The sequence below is a fragment of the Rhinichthys klamathensis genome, unplaced genomic scaffold, assembly GCF_029890125.1.
Source record: "Rhinichthys klamathensis goyatoka isolate OS25496 unplaced genomic scaffold, OSU_Roscu_1.1 h1tg000196l_1, whole genome shotgun sequence".
In the NCBI taxonomy this organism is placed as follows: Eukaryota; Metazoa; Chordata; class Actinopteri; order Cypriniformes; family Leuciscidae; genus Rhinichthys; species Rhinichthys klamathensis.
In genome coordinates, this window is record NW_026606722.1 from 8,645,146 (window position 1) to 8,666,247 (window position 21,102).

The 21,102-nt window shown below is 37.2% G+C and overlaps 2 protein-coding genes across 9 annotated transcripts in view; one reads left to right on the forward strand and one right to left on the reverse strand.

The window, feature by feature from the left end:
* The window catches only part of gphnb (gephyrin b), a 127,789-nt gene that overhangs the window by 6,364 nt on the left and 100,323 nt on the right, over positions 1–21,102 (reverse strand). For 4 of the 7 annotated variants that reach the window (XM_056262849.1, XM_056262853.1, XM_056262851.1 and 1 more), the window contains 12 exons: positions 19,214–19,276; positions 16,465–16,507; positions 15,409–15,546; positions 14,184–14,276; positions 10,001–10,056; positions 9,784–9,903; positions 8,477–8,535; positions 8,244–8,397; positions 5,712–5,833; positions 1,596–1,683; positions 1,023–1,096; positions 125–198 (listed from right to left, as the gene is read on the reverse strand). In XM_056262849.1, coding sequence (XP_056118824.1) covers positions 125–198; positions 1,023–1,096; positions 1,596–1,683; positions 5,712–5,833; positions 8,244–8,397; positions 8,477–8,535; positions 9,784–9,903; positions 10,001–10,056; positions 14,184–14,276; positions 15,409–15,546; positions 16,465–16,507; positions 19,214–19,276 — 1,084 coding nt within the window. The remainder of the gene's footprint in view (positions 1–124; positions 199–1,022; positions 1,097–1,595; positions 1,684–5,711; positions 5,834–8,243; positions 8,398–8,476; positions 8,536–9,783; positions 9,904–10,000; positions 10,057–14,183; positions 14,277–15,408; positions 15,547–16,464; positions 16,508–19,213; positions 19,277–21,102) is intronic. The other 3 variants (XM_056262850.1, XM_056262855.1, XM_056262854.1) reach the window with 3 other exon arrangements.
* LOC130096177 (uncharacterized) lies at positions 3,078–4,653 on the forward strand. Of its 2 annotated transcripts, XM_056262858.1 has the most exons (3): positions 3,078–3,211; positions 3,420–4,138; positions 4,239–4,653. In XM_056262858.1, the coding sequence occupies exons 2-3, from the start codon at positions 3,648–3,650 to the stop codon at positions 4,633–4,635; spliced, it is 888 nt and encodes a 295-aa protein (XP_056118833.1). In that variant the 5' UTR covers positions 3,078–3,211; positions 3,420–3,647; the 3' UTR covers positions 4,636–4,653. The 2 variants fall into 2 exon arrangements, with proteins under 2 accessions (XP_056118833.1, XP_056118832.1); XM_056262857.1 differs by lacking the exon at positions 3,078–3,211 and having other exon boundaries at positions 3,236–4,138.

Consider the following 21,102-nt stretch of genomic DNA (forward strand, 5'->3'; position numbering starts at 1 on the left):
GTGAAGCACGAGAGACGGTTGCTCATTAAATTGAAGAAACATAATAGACAAAAAAAATAGTGAAATCTGTGATAAATTACAGACTAGTATGTGTTTTGAAAAATACACCAATAAACTCTCTCACCGTCCCTACCTGGCAGAGCAAAGATAAGTTTTCGAGACCCGTCCATATCAAGAGTGGCAAATGTTGTGGGGAGACTAACGGAAGACAAACCAGAGCTCAAAACCCACGTGGACCGATTCTCATAGTCTGACACTCAATATCAGGGTGTTTTCACACTGGGTTTATTTCAAGCTGAGAGCAGGTCACAAGTTTATCCTGCATGAGATCGCTTTCAGCGAACTGAACTAAGACACGGTCTGAATACGGTTCGCTTTAAGTCTGTGGTGAAATGGGGTTCACCTATAAACGTGCATTGTGAATACAAAGCACTCTATTTTACGTTATTTTCAGTTAAATTAAACAAACATACAAGCATTTTTGCTCATTACAGGTACCCATAATGGCACACCTATTTTTGGTATCATAAACTACACATTCAAGCCTTTCTGAGCGTTATGCAAAAATACACGATCCATGTAAAGAAGTTGCAACGTTTTTACAAAATATATTACTTTTAAAAAAAATATAATAATTTCTATCAATTATTATTTCTATTACTTAAAAACAAAACAAAAAAAAACATTAAAATTAAAATAAAATGGATTAAACAGACTGGCTAATCTTTGGTTTTTCTAATCAATTTCGATCCAGTAATAAAATATATTAATATTTATTTTTTGATTAATTTCTATTAATTATTATTTCTATTCTTCTATTACTTTTCTAAACAAATATAATATAATAAAATAAAATAAACGGACTGGCATCCAAGTCTACTTGTTGGACTTTTTCTATTCAACTTCCATCCAGTTAAAGTGTTTGTTTCATTTAATGAGGATTTAAGTGTGAAAACACCCTGAATCTGCATCACTTGTTTACAATCTCTACGCAAATGTCACACGCTTCTTCAAAGACTCACCCTGGTTTCATGAAGACACGTCCAAAGTGTATCTGAGCATGAAGATCGATATCAAGTACCTGTTTCAGGTAATCCTGTGAAAACATCCATTTCAAATGATCTCAATGATGCAGTGAACTTGGACCAATTGCAAATAACTACTGTGTGACAAATAAAGTTTTCTGATTGTAGAAACACAGTATTCTCTTATCTAATGTGAGTGTACATCATTTTAAACAGATCTGTAATTATGTAAAGTACAAGGCACCTCATTTCTTTAGGTGTAAAACTCTTTGATGTGAAAATCTCAGTGAGATACATCTCATCTGAAGGGGTCAGCGGGTCTTACTACCATCCAGCCACTAGATGTCAGTATAAAGCAGTGATTACTAAATCAAACTCAAAGTCTGCACATCATCGGACGACGTGTTATGCTTTTCCATGCATCTTCCTAAAATTGCAGTTTTTCCTTTAACAAGGACATTCCTGCATTTGGAACATCATCAAACCAAATATTACAGAAACACCATTTAGCTGTTGATTTTGTCTTTACAAAGCAACCAACAAAATAGAAAGCATATAAACGTCTTGTACCTTCTCCCCCATAGACACGCCCCCTGAGGTGATGATGACGTCGGCACGACTGATTCCCTCATTCAGAGCATTCAACAGGTCATCAGGGCTGTGGGACACCAAGGTAACAGTTACCATTGCAAATGACACGTCAAAATACCAAAACAAAACAAAAAATATATATAGGCAGTCCTTCCAGAAAAACGCAGAGTTTTTTTGTGATTGTTGCGGGCAAAAATCCTTGATTATGCGGCCCGTTTTCTTCAAAAATGCGATGGAATATGCGGGATATTTATGCAATTTTATGCGATGAAATTGCGGGAACTTGCAAAAACTGCGGTTTGATGAAAAAGAGAAAAAAAGTGATTCCCCCAACACCCTGTTCTCACTAGGCTCCTACCTTAATGTAAAGAGTCATTTCTTATTACTTCCTATGATAAGCAAGCACACTACATCACAGAAAGTGCTGGGAATATTTCAGTTCTCATCTTGTTTTATTTCAGACTGTAACGAGTGGAAATAAGGTGTGGCCCCTTTAATAAACACATCAAACTTACAAAACATTGATGAGTCAAACAAGTTCTGTAGCTTTACCAAAGGAATATGCTACAACTTCTGTAAAAATGAATAAATTAAATATGAAAAAATAAAGTGTGCTCCTGTGTTACAGCTTTTCGATGATGTTCACGTCGCGTGATTACGTCACTTCATAACGTTCCCATGGCAACATGGGGAAACGGCTGCTCCCGTGTGAAGCAAACGCAACATTTTTCAACTTTCTGCTAAGATATACGTGACTTTTTTGCAACGAAAATGCGAGGATTATGAAATCATGCAAGCCCCGCATATTTTGCACGGAAATCGGCAATTTATGCGGCGAAAGTGCGGCGTATTTGAAAAAGTGCGGCCCCCGCATAAATATGCGGACTTTTGCTGATTATGCACTAAATCATGCGATCGCATAATCGCGTTTTTCTGGAGGGACTGTATAGGCTACAACGGGCGCACCGGGGTAAAAGGCGCATCGACTTTATTCTCTTTTAGACCACTAGATGGCAGCTCAGCTCAGCACTTCTCTAAAAGGCCTTGAAATGCGCAGTATTATTCAGTGTGTTGACGTAATTTCCACTGAAACAGGAAGACAGGGCGGGACATATCGAGCAGCTCCTCCCCTTTTTTAAAATAGCCAATAGCGTTTCGTTTACATCACAGCTCATCCAAAGCTGTTGAACTCAGTAAAGCCGCAGTTTCCTCTGAATCTCAAACCGTCTCTCCTCATAATCGCCTCCATGTCACTTTAAAATACAGCAATCTGTGCAGAAATCAAACATGTCCAATACGTTTTCTAGTCTGAGTGACTCGATCACATGATCCGCTCTGTGTATCGTGTCTCTGAACCGGATCTGTGGTGGTTCGAGTGACACTAACATGAAACCAGACTTCATTCGCCCCAATGGAAAACATATTTACACTGTCTGAATCGTTCCCTAACCCCTATTTATAAAACGGTTAGTTACAATCCTTGATTCTGATTGGTCAATAGCTGTGCTTTATTCACGATAAAACACGGCTATGACCGCTTCACCCAACGGTTCTATTTATCACTGCGCCCTTAGCAACACCCTTAGCAACCACACGTATCAACATAAACAGACAAAAAACGTAAGAATTAAAAAGGCTAAAATGTTTAAAGTAAATTTCGATTTATTAGGTGGCATGACGATGGATAAGTGGTTTGAGGAACAATTTGTAGAGACTTCTACAAATATGAACCGTCATGCTGAAGTGCTGAAATGTAACATTGATACATTCGAGAAGACTCGTAATGAAAAAAATACCGTGCAGCAAACCCAATGGGCAGTGAAATGCTTCGGTGACTGGTGTAGTGAAAAGGGTTGCAGCATTGATTTTAAACAAATCACCAAGACGGAACTCAACGCACTTCTCCGTGACTTCTACGGAACTGTCAGAAGCTCCAAAGGCGAAAAATATGGGATCAGTAGCTATGTAGCGTTACGTGCGGGTGTGAACAGATTCCTGAATGATCCACCTTTGAGTTTGTCCTGGTGTCTGATGAGAGACAGCGAATTCACCTCATCCAATAATGTTTTCGTTGGAGTCGTAAAGACAATGAGAAGAGAGGGTCGTGATAAAACGGAGCATCACACATCGATTTCTACGAAAGATTTCAGCACCATAAAACTGTCCGATGCGCTTAATCCTAACACACCTGAAGGACTCGTTAACAAAGTCTGGTTTGACGTGCAGTTACACTTCGGACGTAGAGGAAAAGAGGGGAACCGAGAACTCATTCCAGACTCATTCCGCATTTTAACAAACGAAAATGGTGTAAAGTATGTCACAATGAGCTTCAATGAAGACACAAAAAACCATAAGGACCCACATGACAGAAATAAGGAGAGCAGGCGTGGCTTCATGTTCCAACAAACTGGGAACCCGCTTTGTCCCGTTGCCTCTCTAGAGAAGTACGTTTCTCTTCTGCCATCTAACCCCCCTGCTTTTTACCTTCACCCCAAAAAGCAAAACCTCTCTAAATGTGTTTGGTACGTAGATCACGCAGCGGCACATAAATCATATTAGCTATTTATAATTTGTGTTAAATCTTGTTGTGTTAAAGTTTTTTCTCGTTTTTGACTGTTGCAGGTACACAAGAGAGCCTATGGGTGTGAACTACCTCGCAACAATGTTGCAGAGAATTTGTAAAGCAGCAGGCACCTCAAAGGTTTACACAAATCACTGCCTTCGCAGCACCATGGTGCAGAGATTGTCCGATGCTGGTCTCGAATCGAGGGAAATTATGTCTGTGAGTGGACATAAGTGTGAAAGTTCACTACAGAGCTACTGGAGGCCAAACTTAAAACAAAGAAAGCACTGGAGCGACATTCTTGCTGCAACAGAAAACACTGCTGACAGTGCTGAGCCCCAACTAAAGAGAACCGCGTTAAATATCACCACAGTGGAGCCGATTGAAATGAGACAAATATTTAATGCGTGCACAATTAACGGAGATGTTCAAATAAATTTAAATAAACAACAATAAAAAAGAATCTCTTGTTAGGCAGCATTTTAATAACTGAATTGATAACATTAATAAAATAGATTAAAGACCTAACTGTTATCTATCAAAATATGTGCCCTTGTGTTTTTATTTATAGGCTATGTAAATATTTAGTTTAGTGCAGAGAGAAAATAACGGAATAAACAAAAAAGTAAACGTTTTCTCATGCTGAGAGATAAGCTATGCCTATTTGTGTGAGGAAATTTCACAAATATTGTGTTGTAAAAAATAAAAAGAATGAGACAAGTTTGAGAACGGTTTGTTGTTTTTATTTGAGCTTTCATGCATATTACACATTGGAACGTTGTTGTTCACGGTCAGGGACTATTTTTTTTCTAGCGGAAGGAATGCTTTTAATGCTTTTATTGATTTAACTTCCATGAAATTTCCACTAATAATTTTTTTTTTCTTTAATATTGTGTGGTAACCGTTTTATAAAAGCAATAAGGTACTCGAGGCAAGTGCTGTATCGTGAATAAGTAACGGCTGAAGGGGTTGCAGGCACTCCGCTTCGCGTCGTGCCTAACAACGCCCTTCAGCCGTTACTTATTCACGATACAGCACAGCCTCTCGTACCTTATTGCTTACATAGTGCACTATGTGCCATTCACCATGTAGAAAACAGTAAATGTGTGAACAAGTGACCGATTTCAGCCGCAGCTTCAGCATCTATTTATAATGTAGGGGGCGGAGCTTCAGATTCTAGAAAGCATTTGATTGGATGAAAAGCTGAAGTGCGGACTGATGTCATCAAAATCATTGATCTATTTTTGCGGAAGTGAGAGACTGTGAAAAAAAAACAGCCTGTTTAAACAATTTAAAACTGACATTAAAATGTATTTGGAAAATTTATTTTTCTATACACCCCTGACACGTCTGGTTATACGTACTATTGTTTGTTCAATCCTTAGTTCTCAAACAAACAAAAACATACTGTGCAAAAATTAAAATGGTTTATTAATCAAGAATTGATTGGTAAAATCCATTCAGTTTCTATGTAGTTAAAATCTGGCACACGATTATTGATATGTGTGTATGATTGGGTGAAAGACACTCACTTGTCTCCCACGATGCCCAGGTTGATGGTGGGGTATCCGTGCTCCTGAATGGTGGCCAGCAGCGTGGAGCGATTCGAGTCTCGGATCTTACCGGGGTGTAAATCGTCTTCTGGGTTCAGCAGCTGAAAAGACAGTTTAGTGCTTAGTAAGTAAGCAACAAAGGCCCGTACACACCAAGCATGATAACTGTAACGATAGCTATTTTAGTGTCCACTAGGGCTGTCACTTTTGTGAAAAAATCCTGTTAGATTTTTGACACATAAGTGTTCATTGAATCGATTGTAAAATCGATTTTCCATGTCTAAAGACGTTTCTATTTTCAACAACAAATAACTAACAAACAACTAGCAGGCATTAGGACGAGCGTAAAGAGGCGCTTGAGACGCACAAGTCAGCAATATTTCTGATGATTTATTGGCGTGAGGTTTCGTGCACAATGACAAACAGGAGCGCAACATTCAGGGATTGAGATTAACTCCCTCCAACTCGCCAAATGCGGGTAAAAATGAGCTTTGGCGGGAAACGCTGTCGAATCACGAGCCAATCTGGCGTGTTTCTGTGTTTACTCACTTTGCAGGGGAAGTTCGTGTAAGACAAATCTGCACGGATTTAGCGCAAATACGCAACTTGTGAGTCCTCATGATATATTAAATAAAGTGTATGGGCAGAATCTGCGCATTTCTGGCTTACTTGAACACACACACACACACGTCACTACGCAACAAATAACGGCGCGCTTGTTCACTTGCATTGAAGTAATAGCGAACATTAAAAAGCATTTGGTTAACAGAAAATACATTGTTATTTTCCAGATTCCTACATGTTCTGTGTGCTGTATTGATCTGTCCACCTAAAACACATTTTTGGTAAAAATAAAATAAAAAAGGCAGTTAAAATCGATTCCCAATTTTCGTTTTCCAAACTTGTGTTGGTTTGTCCGATCGATTGTGCAATCGACTTTCGAACGTAAAGTGACAGCCACTTTAAAAGTGTCCACACCAGCAGACGATATCGTTCTGTTTATTATAAGTGTGCGCTGCAGTTTTGTCATCTGCCGCTTTAAATGCTCGAACTCTTTAAAGCAGGATGGCTTCTGATTGGCTGTCATGGGCTGTGTCCGATATCGCCTCCTATACCCTTAAATGGGGCACTCTTTGAGGGAACAGCCCGTAACCATAGTGGACCATTATCGAGTGCCCTCATTCAATCCCACAATGCACCGCAATAACGAGTGTAATATCGATGAACGCTCAACGTCTAGAGAATACCCATAATGCACTGTGAGGGTCATGCTGAATGAATTCCCGCGTTTGACCAGAAGATGACGCCTGCAGCTGAATCATCCATCCATTCATTTTCCAAACCGCCTACTATCATCATACATGTAGAAATTCCAAATTTTAATTGCTTATTAAATTGTTTAATTAAGGTTTAGACATGTTAGTTTCCAAGATCAATCTTTTCATTCCTACTGGAGCTGCCAGTTTGCTAAGTTTCGAATGATTATTAAACAACAAGCACAAAATACGCAAAATTCACTCACTCGTTTTCATTCACTCCGTCAAGAGGTCTATATTAGTGGAGTAATGTAGGGAATATTAAATGAGGGTATAGGGGGCAATTTCAGACCCAGCTATTGTTTTTATCGTTCATCAGCTGGAAAAAAATGTGGAAAAAGTGATTTATAATCATCAGTGGTTCGGAGCTTCTATCAAACTCACCAAGTCACAAGATTTCAGCAAACGAGGCTTTATTACGTCATACTGTTTTGATCCTTGGTTTTGAAACATTAAAAAATTCAGAGGGTTAACCGCTAGGTTTATTTTTAATTAATTGAATGTATTTTAATACTTTTGACCAGGGCTTGAGATTAACACCCGCGTAATTTCAGCGTTGGCGTGTAACGCAGTCACTAGACACTTTGGCGGGTTGAATTTTATATATTATACATTTTTTAATTGTAGTCTTTTAAAAAGGCATCTGAAATAATAAACTAAGTGCAATCTAGTGTTGGCAGTAATATTGATTTTTCGATACATATAGATAATGAAATATCTGAAACTCTTCCGCAGAATAGATACAAAAGATACCAGCTGCGTGTTCTCGCTCTCTAATCTCTCCGACAGCGAGTGACACACCAACCCTTTACTCACTCGTTTTATTACACCCAAAGTGCGTGCACATAAAGTATATTGGCTATATAAAACAGTATAATGGGTCCGTGCGTCAGGTCTTAAAGTGACAGTAGCCTAATATACCGGCTGCCAAATTATGAGATGCGATTAAAAATATCTATATGGTAGTTATTCCCCTATGGTATCGGTGTCCAAATTGTGGCCAGTGAAAATGCGGAGTGGCTAGTAACTTTGGAAAACCACTAGCCACAGTGGCAGGTGAGCAAAAAAGTTAATGTCAAGCCCTGCTTATGACTATATATTATCAAAAGGACAATGATGGTTAATTGCCCATTTGATCTCATTGCTGACTAGAAGAAACAATGGAGATGTAAAGTGTGTGTGCGTGTCCTGTCACCTCGTTCCCAGTAGACATCACAGCCACGACGGGAAACTTCTGCACTTCCACCTCCGTGACGCCCACCGTGGCCAGCAGCCCGATCTCAGACGGGCCCATGTGAGTGCCTTTGGACAGCACGCATTCGCCACGCTTGATGTCATGACCGATGGGCCTGCAGAAGACGACACACTCTGTCAGACACACGTGAGACACACACACAGTCACGCTGAGAAACGCTCACAGGTGCTCACCTGATGTCTTGACCCGGACGAGCTTGAACCAGAATCCGCACCTCCAGCTCTTCTGTGCCCTGAGGGAGGAGTTCAGACGGGAACAGTGTTATTTTACTATATTTGAGAAACTATTATACTTTTTATTCATATTTGGAATTCGATTTTATTTGAATATTTTCCATTTTCATTTTAATTTCAGTTAAAGTTTTAGTAATTTTGTTGTTATTTTTTCAAAATATTTTAAAATATATTTTAAAAATATATTTTAAATATGTCTATATAGTTATAGTTTATTAATTGTTGTGAAATGGTGCCTTGGGAACTAGCTGAAATAAAGTAAGTTTAAGTTTTTGTATATTTTATTTTATTTCAAGTAACAAAATGGTTTTAGTTTAGTTGGTTTTAGTTTCAGTTATAATAATAATCCTGGAAGAGACAAAAAAGCTTTTTGTAAAGTTTTAGTAATTTACGGTATTATTTTTTTTCAAATATTTTTATATATATATATATATATATATTTTTTTTTTAAAATAAATATATTTTTAAATATGTCTATATAGTTATAGTTTATTAATTGTTATGAAATGGTGCCTTGAGAACTAGCTGAAATAAAATAAGTTTATGTTTTTGTATATTTTATTTTATTTCAGATAACATTTATTTTATTTCAAGTAACAAAATGGTTTTAGTTTAGTTGATGGTTTTAGTTGCAGTTATAATAATAACCCTGGAAGAGACAAAAAGACGTAAAGGAATGATTGACAGCCAAGGTAAATTATTGGTAAACTGAAAATATTTTCAGATTATTAGTGGATAACTATGTCTGCTTGACAAATTAATTAGCAAAGACTTTTCGAATAATTTTGGTAGATTTGAGTTGAAAATAAGTGTATTTAATTTCAGCAAATTTTGTGTGCATATTACTTATACAAGTAGTACGGTTTCCACAAAAATATGAGGCAGCACAACTGTTTTCAACATTGATATAATCAGAAATGTTTCTTAAACTGCATATTATAATGATTTCTGAAGGATCATGTGACACTGAAGACTGGAGTAATGATGCTGAAAATTCAGCTTTGATCACAGGAATATATTCCACTTTACTATATATTCACATAGAAAACAGTAATTTAAAATGTGTATTATTTTTAACTGTATTTTTGATCAAATTAATGCAGCCTTGGTGAGCAGAAGAGACTTCTTTCAAACATTAAAAAATCTAACCGACCCCAAACTTTGAAAGGCAGTGTATATAAATAAATGAAAATGCTTAAATGATGTATTATCATGGTTTATAAAAGAATCAACCGTCTGTAACTCACGTCTTCAGACTCTCTCAGGAGTTCAGTGTCTTCTACTTGAACCACAGCATCTGCTCCGCAGGGAATAGGAGCGCCTGTCGTCACCCGCATCACCTGACCCGGCATCACGGTGTGTGTGGGCTGGAGACACACATTACAGCAGTTCACATGGATCATTTTCCTCACATTTGAAGGTGGATTTCTCAAATGGTATCTTACATTCGACACGTTTTCTCACCTGCTCTCCGGCCTGAGACTCGCCGATAATAAATCTGTCACCAGGACCATCAGCCGCTGTCAGGACACAGAGACATATATATAACACCGTACACTTAGAAGAAAATGTTCTACACGTGAAACGCGCAAAATTTGAATATGGTGCAAAAATTCATTTATTTCTGTAATTCAACTTAAAAGGTGAAACTAATACATTATATAGACTCATTACATGCAAAGTGAGATATTTCAAGCCTTTATTTGTTATAATTGTGATGATTATGGCTTACAGCTTATGAAAACCTTTTCACAATATTCTAATTTTGACTTTGGGGTTTTTCATAAGCTGTAAGCCATAATCATCAATTATAATAAATAAACGCTTGAAATATCTCACTTTGCATGTAATGAGTCTATATAATATATTAGTTTCACCTTTTAAGTTGAATTGCTGAAATAAATGAACTTTTGCACAATATTCAAATTTTTCGACTTTCACCTGTATATGAAACCTTAAAGTCCCCATGAACCGGAAGTTGCAAACGACTTTTCTCCAGTGTTGTGACGTATTTCCGAGAGAAACGGAATACTAAATGAGGCAAAAAAGTAGGCGTGGCTTTTTTTCCAACTAGCACCTGATTGGATCTAGAAAAGTAGGTGTTTTCATTCAGCCTGTCTACTGTCAGTTGGAGGGGCGTGGTTACGGGTGTTAAGCAGACACGCAAACCGTCAAACCTACGTCATCAGGGAAGGTCCTCCAATGCAGAGGGGAGGGGAAATTTCAGATTTTGATGAAAGATTACGAAGCCAAAAATTTTTTTTGTGTGGATTGACTTGCATGGATGAATTGTTCACCACAAAACGATCAATTTAGGCAAACAAAGTAAGTATGGTCAATTTTGAATTCATGGTGACTTTAAAGCAATAGTTCACTTCAAAATAAAAATTCTGTCATCATTTACTCACCCTCAAGTTGTTTCAAATCTCTATGAATTTCTTTCTTCTGTTGAACACAAAAGATGATATTTTGAAGAATGTCAGTAACCAGACAGTTGACGGTAGCCATTGACACTCATAGTATTATTTTTTCTACTATGGAAGTCAATGGGGTCCAATAACTGTCTGGTTACCGACATTCTTCAAAATATCTTCCTTTGTATTCAGCAGAAGAAAGAAATTCATAGAGCTTTGAAACAACTTGAGGGTGAGTAAATAATGACAGAATTTTAATTTTGAAGTGAACTATTGCTTTAAGGTTTAAAGCAAAGACGCACAACTCATTTCAGAAATTGAACACCAAATTCCGTTCTCTTCCGCCTCTTTTTGTTCTTGAAAGGACACACACATGCAAAATAATGTTAAAATACCCTTCTCATCGAGTATCCTCATAAACCCAGTGATATTTGGCTTACGTGAACGTAAACAATTGAGAAAGAAAATGGATGTGTATCATTATATAGAGAGCCTAAGCCCCTCCCCTCCACTTCCGGCTCATGGGACCTTATTTCGGAAAAAATATGTATGGTAGTCAATGGCGAGAGACAACTTATCTTTTTATTCCGTCTGAACTGTGCCCTGAATTACACGTATGATGTTTTTCAATTTAAAAGATAATTATGAAAGTCAAGAAAGTCGCAGTTTGTCATAAAACAGAAGAGTAACATTTAGTTTTATGTGAAAATCGCTCAATGAACTACATCTCCCTGGAAGCGAAACAACGAGCGAGATCCGCTGCTCGTGCGTGTGTGCAGTCTGGTACAAAACACTCAGGCATGACGGCGTAACATTACGATTATAACGTAAGACTATAAAAACAATGACAGACGTTAGCTTCAGTAAAGTTAGCTTCAGTAAAGTTAGCTTCAGTAAAGTTAGCATCACTAAAGTTAGCATCAGTAAAGTTAGCTTCAGTAAAGTTAGCTTCAGTAAAGTAAGCTTTAGTAAAGTTAGCTTCAGTAAAGTTAGCTTCAGTAAAGTTAGCTTCAGTAAAGTTAGCTTCAGTACAGTAAGCTTCAGTAAAGTTAGCTTCAGTAAAGTTAGCTTCAGTAAAGTTAGCTTCAGTAAAGTTAGTTAGCTTCAGTAAAGTTAGTTAGCTTCAGTAAAGTTAGCTTCAGTAAAGTTAGCTTCAGTAAAGTTAGTTAGCTTCAGTAAAGTAAGCTTCAGTAAATTAGTTAGCTTCAGTAAAGTTAGTTAGCTTCAGTAAAGTTAGCTTCAGTAAAGTTAGTTAGCTTCAGTAAAGTTAGCTTCAGTAAAGTAAGCTTCAGTAAAGTTAGCTTCAGTAAAGTTAGCTTCAGTAAAGTAGTAAAGTTAGCTTCAGTAAAGTAGTAAAGTTAGCTTCAGTAAAGTAAGCTTCAGTAAAGTTAGCTTCAGTAAAGTTAGCATCAGTAAAGTTAGCTTCAGTAAAGTAAGCTTAGGTAAAGTAAGCTTCAGTAAAGTTAGCATCAGTAAAGTTAGCTTCAGTAAAGTTAGCTTCAGTAAAGTTAGCATCAGTAAAGTTAGCTTCAGTAAAGTTAGCTTCAGTAAAGTTAGCTTCAGTAAAGTTAGCATCAGTAAGGTTAGCTTCAGTAAAGTTAGCTTCATTCATTGAGAGAAAATGTGCGCCTTTGGGGTTTATAGTCTTTGTAATTACGTCTTTTCACAGTCTTATACCTTAACAGTTTTACCAGCAGCCATATCACCCTGTAGCCCAAGACTGGTTGCCCACTGAAGCTAAGCAGGGCTGAGCCTGGTTAGTACCTGGATGGGAGACCTTCTGAGAAAACCAGGTTGCTGCTGGAAGAGGTGTTAGTGAGGCCAGTAGGGGGCTCATCCTGTGGTCTGTGTGGGTCCTAACGCCCCAGCATAGTGATGGGGACACTATACTGTCAAAGAGCACCGTCCTTCGGATGAGACGTTAAACCGAGGCCCTGACTCTCTGTGGTCACAAAAAATCCCAGGATGTCTTTCGAAAGAGTAGGGGTGTAACCCTGGCATCCTGGCCCAATTTGCCCAGTGGCCTCTGTCCATCATGGCCTCCTAATCATCCCCATATATATATATATCAATTGGCTTCAGCACTATGTCTCCTCTCCACCAGTAAGCTGGTGTGTGGTGGGTGTTCTGGCGCAATATGGCTGCCGTCGCATCATCCAGGTGGATGCTGCACATTGGTGGTGGTTGAGGAGATTCCCCCTTCCATGTAAAGCGCTTTGAGTGCCGAGAAAAGCGCTATATAAATGTAATGAATTATAATTTATCAAACTGCGACTTTCTTGACTTTAAAATGTATCTTTTAAATGGACAAACATTATATGTGTAATTCAGGGCACAATTCAAACGAGATCAAAATATTTGTTGTCTCTCGCCATTGACTACTATACAATATTTCTCCGAAATAAGGTCCCATGGTGATCGACCGGAAGGGGAGGGGCTTAGGTTCTCTATTGGATCCGGGCATTAGCTCTTAAAGTGACAGTAGCCTAATAAACCTGCAGCTGTCTGTGTCATTAATGTTAATCAAACAACAAAATACAAAGAGAAAATCCCTTTTGTAGTTTAAACAAAGATTAATTATATTTAATTTATACAGTGAAGTCTATGCAATGTTATTTTACATTTGATTATTGAAATTCTGTACCTGAATACTGTTATGCTTGTAATTTGTTTAATATTTCCTATGCAGTTTCACTCTCCAACTTCAAGTCATCTGTTGAAACCGTTTTCATATCGCAATATATTAATCACAGAAAAACAAAATATAGCACTGCCAGTTTTTTCCAGTGTCGTGCAGCCCTAATAAACATGCACAATAAGACCAGGAATGGGTATAAATGAACTAAATGGAGTCAGAATTGATTTTACAGCAACTGAATATCCACTTATGATCTTCCTAATGCTGTAAAGAGCCAGAAAGCTGCCGTAACCTCGAGTTCCCCCCAACAGACAAACGTGTTTATAGACCATCAGTAACTTCTCTCATGAGCTCATAAATATGCAAATAACGCAAAAAAGTACTTGTTATGACATTTTTAAGAGGGAAAATCCCATCCAGCACAAAGTCCATGAGAAATGAATGAAGCATTTGACATTCTTCCCCTGAGAGACGTTTGAAGCGACATGAGTAATGCTTTCGATATGCAGACCTGACGCGAGCACTAGAGCGAGTAAACCAGGACTGCCAGAGCGCTGGTTAAACGATTCACGCATCCAGTCATGTGGGTTCTCACCTCTTACAGCGTAGCCGTCTTTAACAGAGGCTGGGAACGGAGGCAGGTTGTCTTTGGCATAAACGTCCTGAGCCAGAACTCGACCCATGCCGTCTACAAGAACAACACAGAAAGCAAGATTAAGTGTGTTTATCTGCAAATAATAGGCATGCATAACAGGCCTTTTAAAAATACAGGGAAAACCTCATATCCCCCCCCTCAAGATAAACAAATAAAATAAATGTAAAAAATTTTAATTGTGGATTTTAGATGCTGGCTTGTCCCATTATATTCATTTGTTCACACATAAAGACAAAATATGCACCAGACTTTATGCTGTCAAGAGTCTGTCTTGTCGACCAGATGGAAACATGAAATTAGAGAGACATTGAAATGATCTCAACACTGCAGGAAAATCGTTTATCCTGCATGGGAAAACTGTCAATTATACATTTTAGTGTCCTTCTAACATAATATTTGATTGCAGAATCAAATACACAATTAACCAATCAGTTTTTCAGAGAGCCATAGTTGTTTAAAAAAAATACAATCACGCAAATGTGTGGAATTGTGGGAATATCAGTTTATGATTTTTTTAATTAAAATTTTAAGATGATTGTTTATTTTTACTTCCAAAGTCTGCACTTTTAACAGCTTTTACTTAAACTAGATCTATTAAAGTTTTTCCACCGTTTATAGTAAGGGAACTTGCTGTTAACCAATTAACAGGGTTTTACGTATAGCATTTTTACAGTTAAAGTTTCAAGTGTTTTTTTTTATTTTTAATTTTATTTTTAAGTGTAGTGACTAATCTCTCTCTAAACGCTTTGTAAAGGAAACTGAACTGAGACCATCTCAGGACACCGTATAATATAATATTATACACACTCACACACACACACACACAGACGCACGCACACGCACGACGGTTTGAAGATTAGATGATTTCATCAGATTACAGAAGGATCAATATCACAGCAGATTAACACACACTGATATGATATACGTCGCATACTGTAAGATTCACTTTCAACAGCCAAAAAAACATGTTTAAAAAAATCACGAGAAAAGTGATCAGAGAAAAAAAGATTAGACTCACAAAAGATACTTTGGTGCACCTGGGTAAAGTGACTGCACCAGACAGTACAATACCATCGAGGTGCTTTTTGGTATTTTTTGTTTGTTAGAAGAAATACATAAATCCATGCTCTGAATCACTGGTGTGTGTGTGTGTGTGTGTGTGTACCTCTGTAGTTAATGATCTCAGTGCCCAGAACTGCGGTCATCTCCAGCACAGTGATGAAGGCTTTATCCATAGAGGTGAGAGGAAATGGAGACATACGGTGTCTCCGAGCCACTTTTGTGATATCCACCGCACTATGACCTACAAATACACACGCAATCCTAAACACGTCATACTGTATATACACAAATAATGCTCAACTGATGGGGGTTTCTAGTGTCTGATGCTGATACTGATGCATACATGATAATAAATAACAAATAACACTGAAAATGAATGAATGTTTCTATTTACAGAGTGTCTATTTAATCTATCTTTTTAATCTAATCTATTTTATCTATCTAAATGCAAATAGCCTGTCCTTTTTAATAAATATAAATATAAACCCTGAATATGATATTATTATTGTATACTGTTTTATAATGTACACTGAAAACAATTAGGTGTAGAAACAATTTTCACTCAGAAATTGCTATTAATGTATAAAAAATTGTAAGTAGCACATTGAATTAAACATGAAATTTTGAAGTAGAAAAACAAACAGTATTTTCTTGTTTCAGATTTTACAAAAATCTGTTTTATTTACAACTCGTACTTGTACGTAAAATACGCTGAGGTGCAAATAGAACTTGCCACTAATTGCAAAGATTAATTAAAGACTAAATGCAAAAGTCTAAACATCTAACTATTATTTACACTTAGTGGAAACCACTTAGTGGGAACACTTAGTATAAATAGCCTCACCTCCAAAAATAATAATATTAATAATAAATAAATCTGTAAAAAAAAAGTGAATTTTAGATTATCTCTTGTTTTCTGTTTAGTCCTAGTATTATCATTTGTTCATGCATAAAGACTTTATGCTGTCAAAAGTCCGTCTTGTGATACTAATCGAGCAACTGCTGATACAAAATATTGGCATATTTATCAGGCTAGACGACGACTAAAACACTGGGAAGAGTCATGGAAAAGCAGGTTTTAACTGCAAAATACTTTTGCAGTGATACTGAGTATTTTAAGATCACATGCAGAAGAAACACGAGAAAACTTTAGACCTACTTGCTCGTAAGATATTTTCTTTGCTGCTGCATCGTGACTGCACCTGAAGAAAGAAGAGAAGGAAAGAAAGACAGGAAAAAAGTTAATATTTAAATCATTTGTGTTTTCATGGAGCTTTATAAAACCCGCAGAAAACAGTATAAGTGATGTCATGGTGCCGTCAAATCATTATGAAACTCGGAGACAAACATGGAGCTGAGAATTCTGGGATGTAATGAGGAGAAACAGACAGAGCGACATCACTGTTTAAATGTTTGGGGTCAGTTAGATGTTTTTGAAAGAATGCTCTTCTGCTCACCATGGCTGCATTGATTTGATAAAGAATGCAGTAAAAATTATGAAATATTATTACAATTTAAAATAACTGTTTTCTATGTGAATATTTAGTACAAATGTAATTTATTCCTGTGATCAAAGCTGAATTTTGTGAGCTTCAAAGCTTCAGTGTCACATGATCCTTCAGAAATCATTCTAATATGACGATTTGCTTCATTTCTGATTGTTATCAATGTTGAAAACGTTTTTTTTTTGTGGAAACTCAAGATTCCAAATAGAATTCCGAACATTGATGATTTAATGAATAGAAAGTTCAAACAGCATATATTTATGATTGTTTGTAACACTATAAAATCTTTACTGATCGATTTAATGCATCCTTGCTGAATAAAACAATATCTTTAAAAAATTTATAAAAAAACGTACTGACCCCAAACCTTTAACCGGTAGTGAGATTCAGTGGAAATATTAGAGATCAGAGACGTAATAACATACAGCTTCATCTGATTTTAAAAAAGACTGAATCTCTACCCTATTCCCATGATAAAAATCCCATTCCATTTAAGAACCTTAAAAGTTTCTTTCAGGCACTTCATATATAGAACCTTTCAGTGGTTCCCAATGGATTTAGTTTGAATTAATTAATTTTGGTTAAATTTTTAATTTTAATAAAATATTAAACATTAAACAGAATTAATCACAGGAGAAAAATGGAAATAACTCAAATTTGAAAGTATTATGCAATCATTTAATGCCTGGTCCAGATTACACGAATTTTTTAGTCTGTAATGATAGTCACCGTGTCAGATTACGTGTTTTAACTCCTAAAATCTTGTCGTGTCGGGGACAAAAAAAACATGTCAGACTAGACGTTGCTTTCCGACCAGTCATCGCGTGCCGTCTCACACGCACACATATACACACACACACACACACTCGCTCACACAAACACACTCACACACACACTCACTCTTGATGGAACAAGTCGTGGAGGACCGAAAAAAAAAAATTAACCATGCTAGTCTTTTCATCGTGAAGCATCGCAGACGCGACGTCGGTTGTCGTCCGCTATGACACACTATACGAGATGAAACGATCGAATCTTGCGTCCCGACGCCCGTTGTTGTTTACGAAACCCCACGACACCCTACGTCAAACTGATCGTGCCAAAATCAGGCTAAAATCGTGTAATCTGAACCCGGCATAAGACCTTTTTGGCATAAAGGGTCCTTTATAATTGAGTCAAGAACGCTAGGCTTCTATATAGAACCCCACTCATGTGTCTTATTTCCTTTCTCGTTTCATTCACACTTTCTTCTCTTTTAAAAACATCATCCTCTCTGTAACCTCAACATGTTACGCGTCTCATCTGGACTGAAGTGATAGTTCCTGGAGTTTGTGATGACTGTACTTGTGAAAACCACCCTATAATCAGTGTCAGGAAAGATCTCCTAGTGCTCTACAGCGAGAAAGAGAGAGGATGATAGAGTCAAACGTTCCCGAGGAGAAGCAGACAGCATCTAGTGAAGAACCGAAGGAGGAGAGAAAGACAGTTACGAGAGCGCCACACAGCTCATGAAACATGTGAGAGAGACACACAGAACAGCTGAAAGAGCAAAACGCAGCGAGCAGCACGGGGATAATAAATCAAACAAGATGATGATGTCAGCAAAACTCACAAAACACTATAGCTTCTGAAAAAAAGTGAACAAACAAGCAGAAATGTCCAGGGATTCCAGTAATCTGACTCAGTGTTTGTGGCTGTGCATTATAAAGGTTCAACAATAGGCACTTTTCAGGCTAAAATCACCATTTTATGCAACTAACATGGAAGCTTTTCATGCTATATTAACGTTTATGGTACATTTTTACGGTAACACTTTACACAAAGGTTAATTAGTTTAACATTAGTTGATGTATTAACTAACAAGGAGCAATACATTTGTTACAGTATTTAATAATCTTTGTTAATGTTAGTTAATAAAAATACAACTTCATGTTAGTTCACAGTGCTTTAAAGTTAACAAATACAACCTTTGATTTTAATAATGTATTAGCAAATGTTGAAATTAATATTAACTAAGATTAATAAATGCTGTATTGTTCATGTTAACTAAGGTAGTTAACTAATGAACTTTATTGTAAAGTGTAAGTGTAACCATTTTTAGTTTTTGTTAATGTTACTTCATACAAATTTAACTGTTCATTGTTAGTTCATGTTAACATACAACTTTTGATTTGAATAATATATTAGTAAATGTTAAAATGTATATTTACTAAGATAAATACATGCTGTTAGTTCATGTTAACTAGTCAAACTCATATTCTACCCATATATTCAAAATATACAAAAAGAAAAGCAAAATAAGATTAGGAAATGCTAAAAGAAAGACACAAAGAAGTGGCGAGCAAAAAAAACAAGGCAAAGAAGGCAAAGAGAGAGAGAGTTTGTTGATGGTTCTGGGATAGTTACTCGAGAACTGAAGGTCCTATGGCCTCGGCGGTCGTCTTTAAGCACCTCCAACCTACACTGGAGCTTACGGAGATAAAGTCATCAGTCCATCAGTTACAAGCAACACAAGAAACACTCCCACTGAAAACTGACAGCGGCATCAGGCAACTCAAAGACACACACACACACACACAGACACACAGACAGAAGGCACAGTTAAAGGGGTCGTATGAAGCTGTTTTGAAAGGTCATTATTTTGATTACTGGGTGTAGTAGAATAGGTTAACATGCTTTAATATTCACATATTGTACGTTATTGCAGCTCCTCTAATCCCAGTCAGGGCTCTGTTTCCCGGAAGCATCGATAGCCAACTATGGTCGTTATCAGCATAGTTCAACGAGTCGGTGTTTCCCGAAACTATAGTTCTAACAAACATTCGCAAACAGCATCGCAAAGTGTGTGTTAGGAACGACAGCGTCGACCTGTGGTTAGAAGAGTAGTTTCAACTTTGCATGACATGTGGACTCAATAAATCCTTATCTTGAGCAAAATAAGCAAGCTGACATTCAGTACAATCTGTATCTTTTATTTAGAATACGTACAAATGTCATTTACGTCTTTTAGTTTGTCAAGGGATTTAAAGCGTCGTTTTTGAAGAGTGCGCATGTGTGAACGAGCTCTAGTGTAAGAACGAGCCTATGATTGAATCTGGAAATAAAGCAAAGATGCCATGTCTGTAATATATAGCAAAACATCTAGCGTTAATTCGATCTCTAACAGATTCATTAAAAGTAGTTATTACTCCACCACGTGCGTGACATCATTAACCAACGTGGTTGAACAACAAATTTGGAACAGAATGTTTTTGGGAAACAGTCGTGACCATAGATATCCATAATAAAGGCTAGATGTCTTACGGCGGAGTCTCTATCGTCATCACCGGCGGCCATCTTGTCACAGGCAAGCTTTCTGGCGGGCTCTCTGATGTAAGATGAGTGATCAGCACGAACACAAATACTCTTATCTCGTTGAAATCTTGACGGATTTACAAACAGTTTGGTTTCTTACAAACGTTATTAACGTGGCTGTAATTCTGGATGATTATTTATTGATACACACTTATTATTCATAAGTGTGCAGTGTCATAACTACATCTCTGATGTTTATAACAAACCAAACCGTTTGAAAATCGGTAGAAAATTGAGCAAGTTATGGTTATTTAAAAAGTACATGCACCATTAAAACACAATGTTACGAGTGAGCGAGCTGCCTGTGACAAGATGGCCGCCAGGTGCGGACGTCGACCTCGGACGAGACATCTAGCCTTTATTATGGATATCTATGGTCGTGACTATCTAGTTGATTTCTTCAAAGATGCATCGTACTATGGTAAATTAGCAGCGAGTTACACCGCTGTACGGGAATCACACACGTCTGATTTCTACTAAGCTCAGAGTGCTCTGATTGGCCAGCTGACACAGTGCGTTGTGATTGGCCGAACACCTCAAGCGTAAGTCTGAACATATAACACCCCTTACCATAATCCTGAGCTTCAGCTTCCAAACACAAAGCTAATAATTAATATTGGCCTTTTACCGTATCAGTTTCAGCCCAAGTCGGATTCTAGAAACGCAGACGATTAAGCCAATCGATCGGAACCAACTTTACAAACACGTCTTTCTCTGTTAGGTGGAATAAATCCCTATTGTAAGAGACTAGGAGCTTTGTAACTTTGCAAATCTCATATATGCACAAACAGATACATTACACACTAAAGGAAAATATTTAAAAGCATCATATGACCCCTTTATCTTTCAGGTGTCTGAAGAACTAAAAAGGATGCTCATGAACATTTCATATAGATTACATTAAAATCTCCAAGAATAATACATGGTAAACACACACAGAC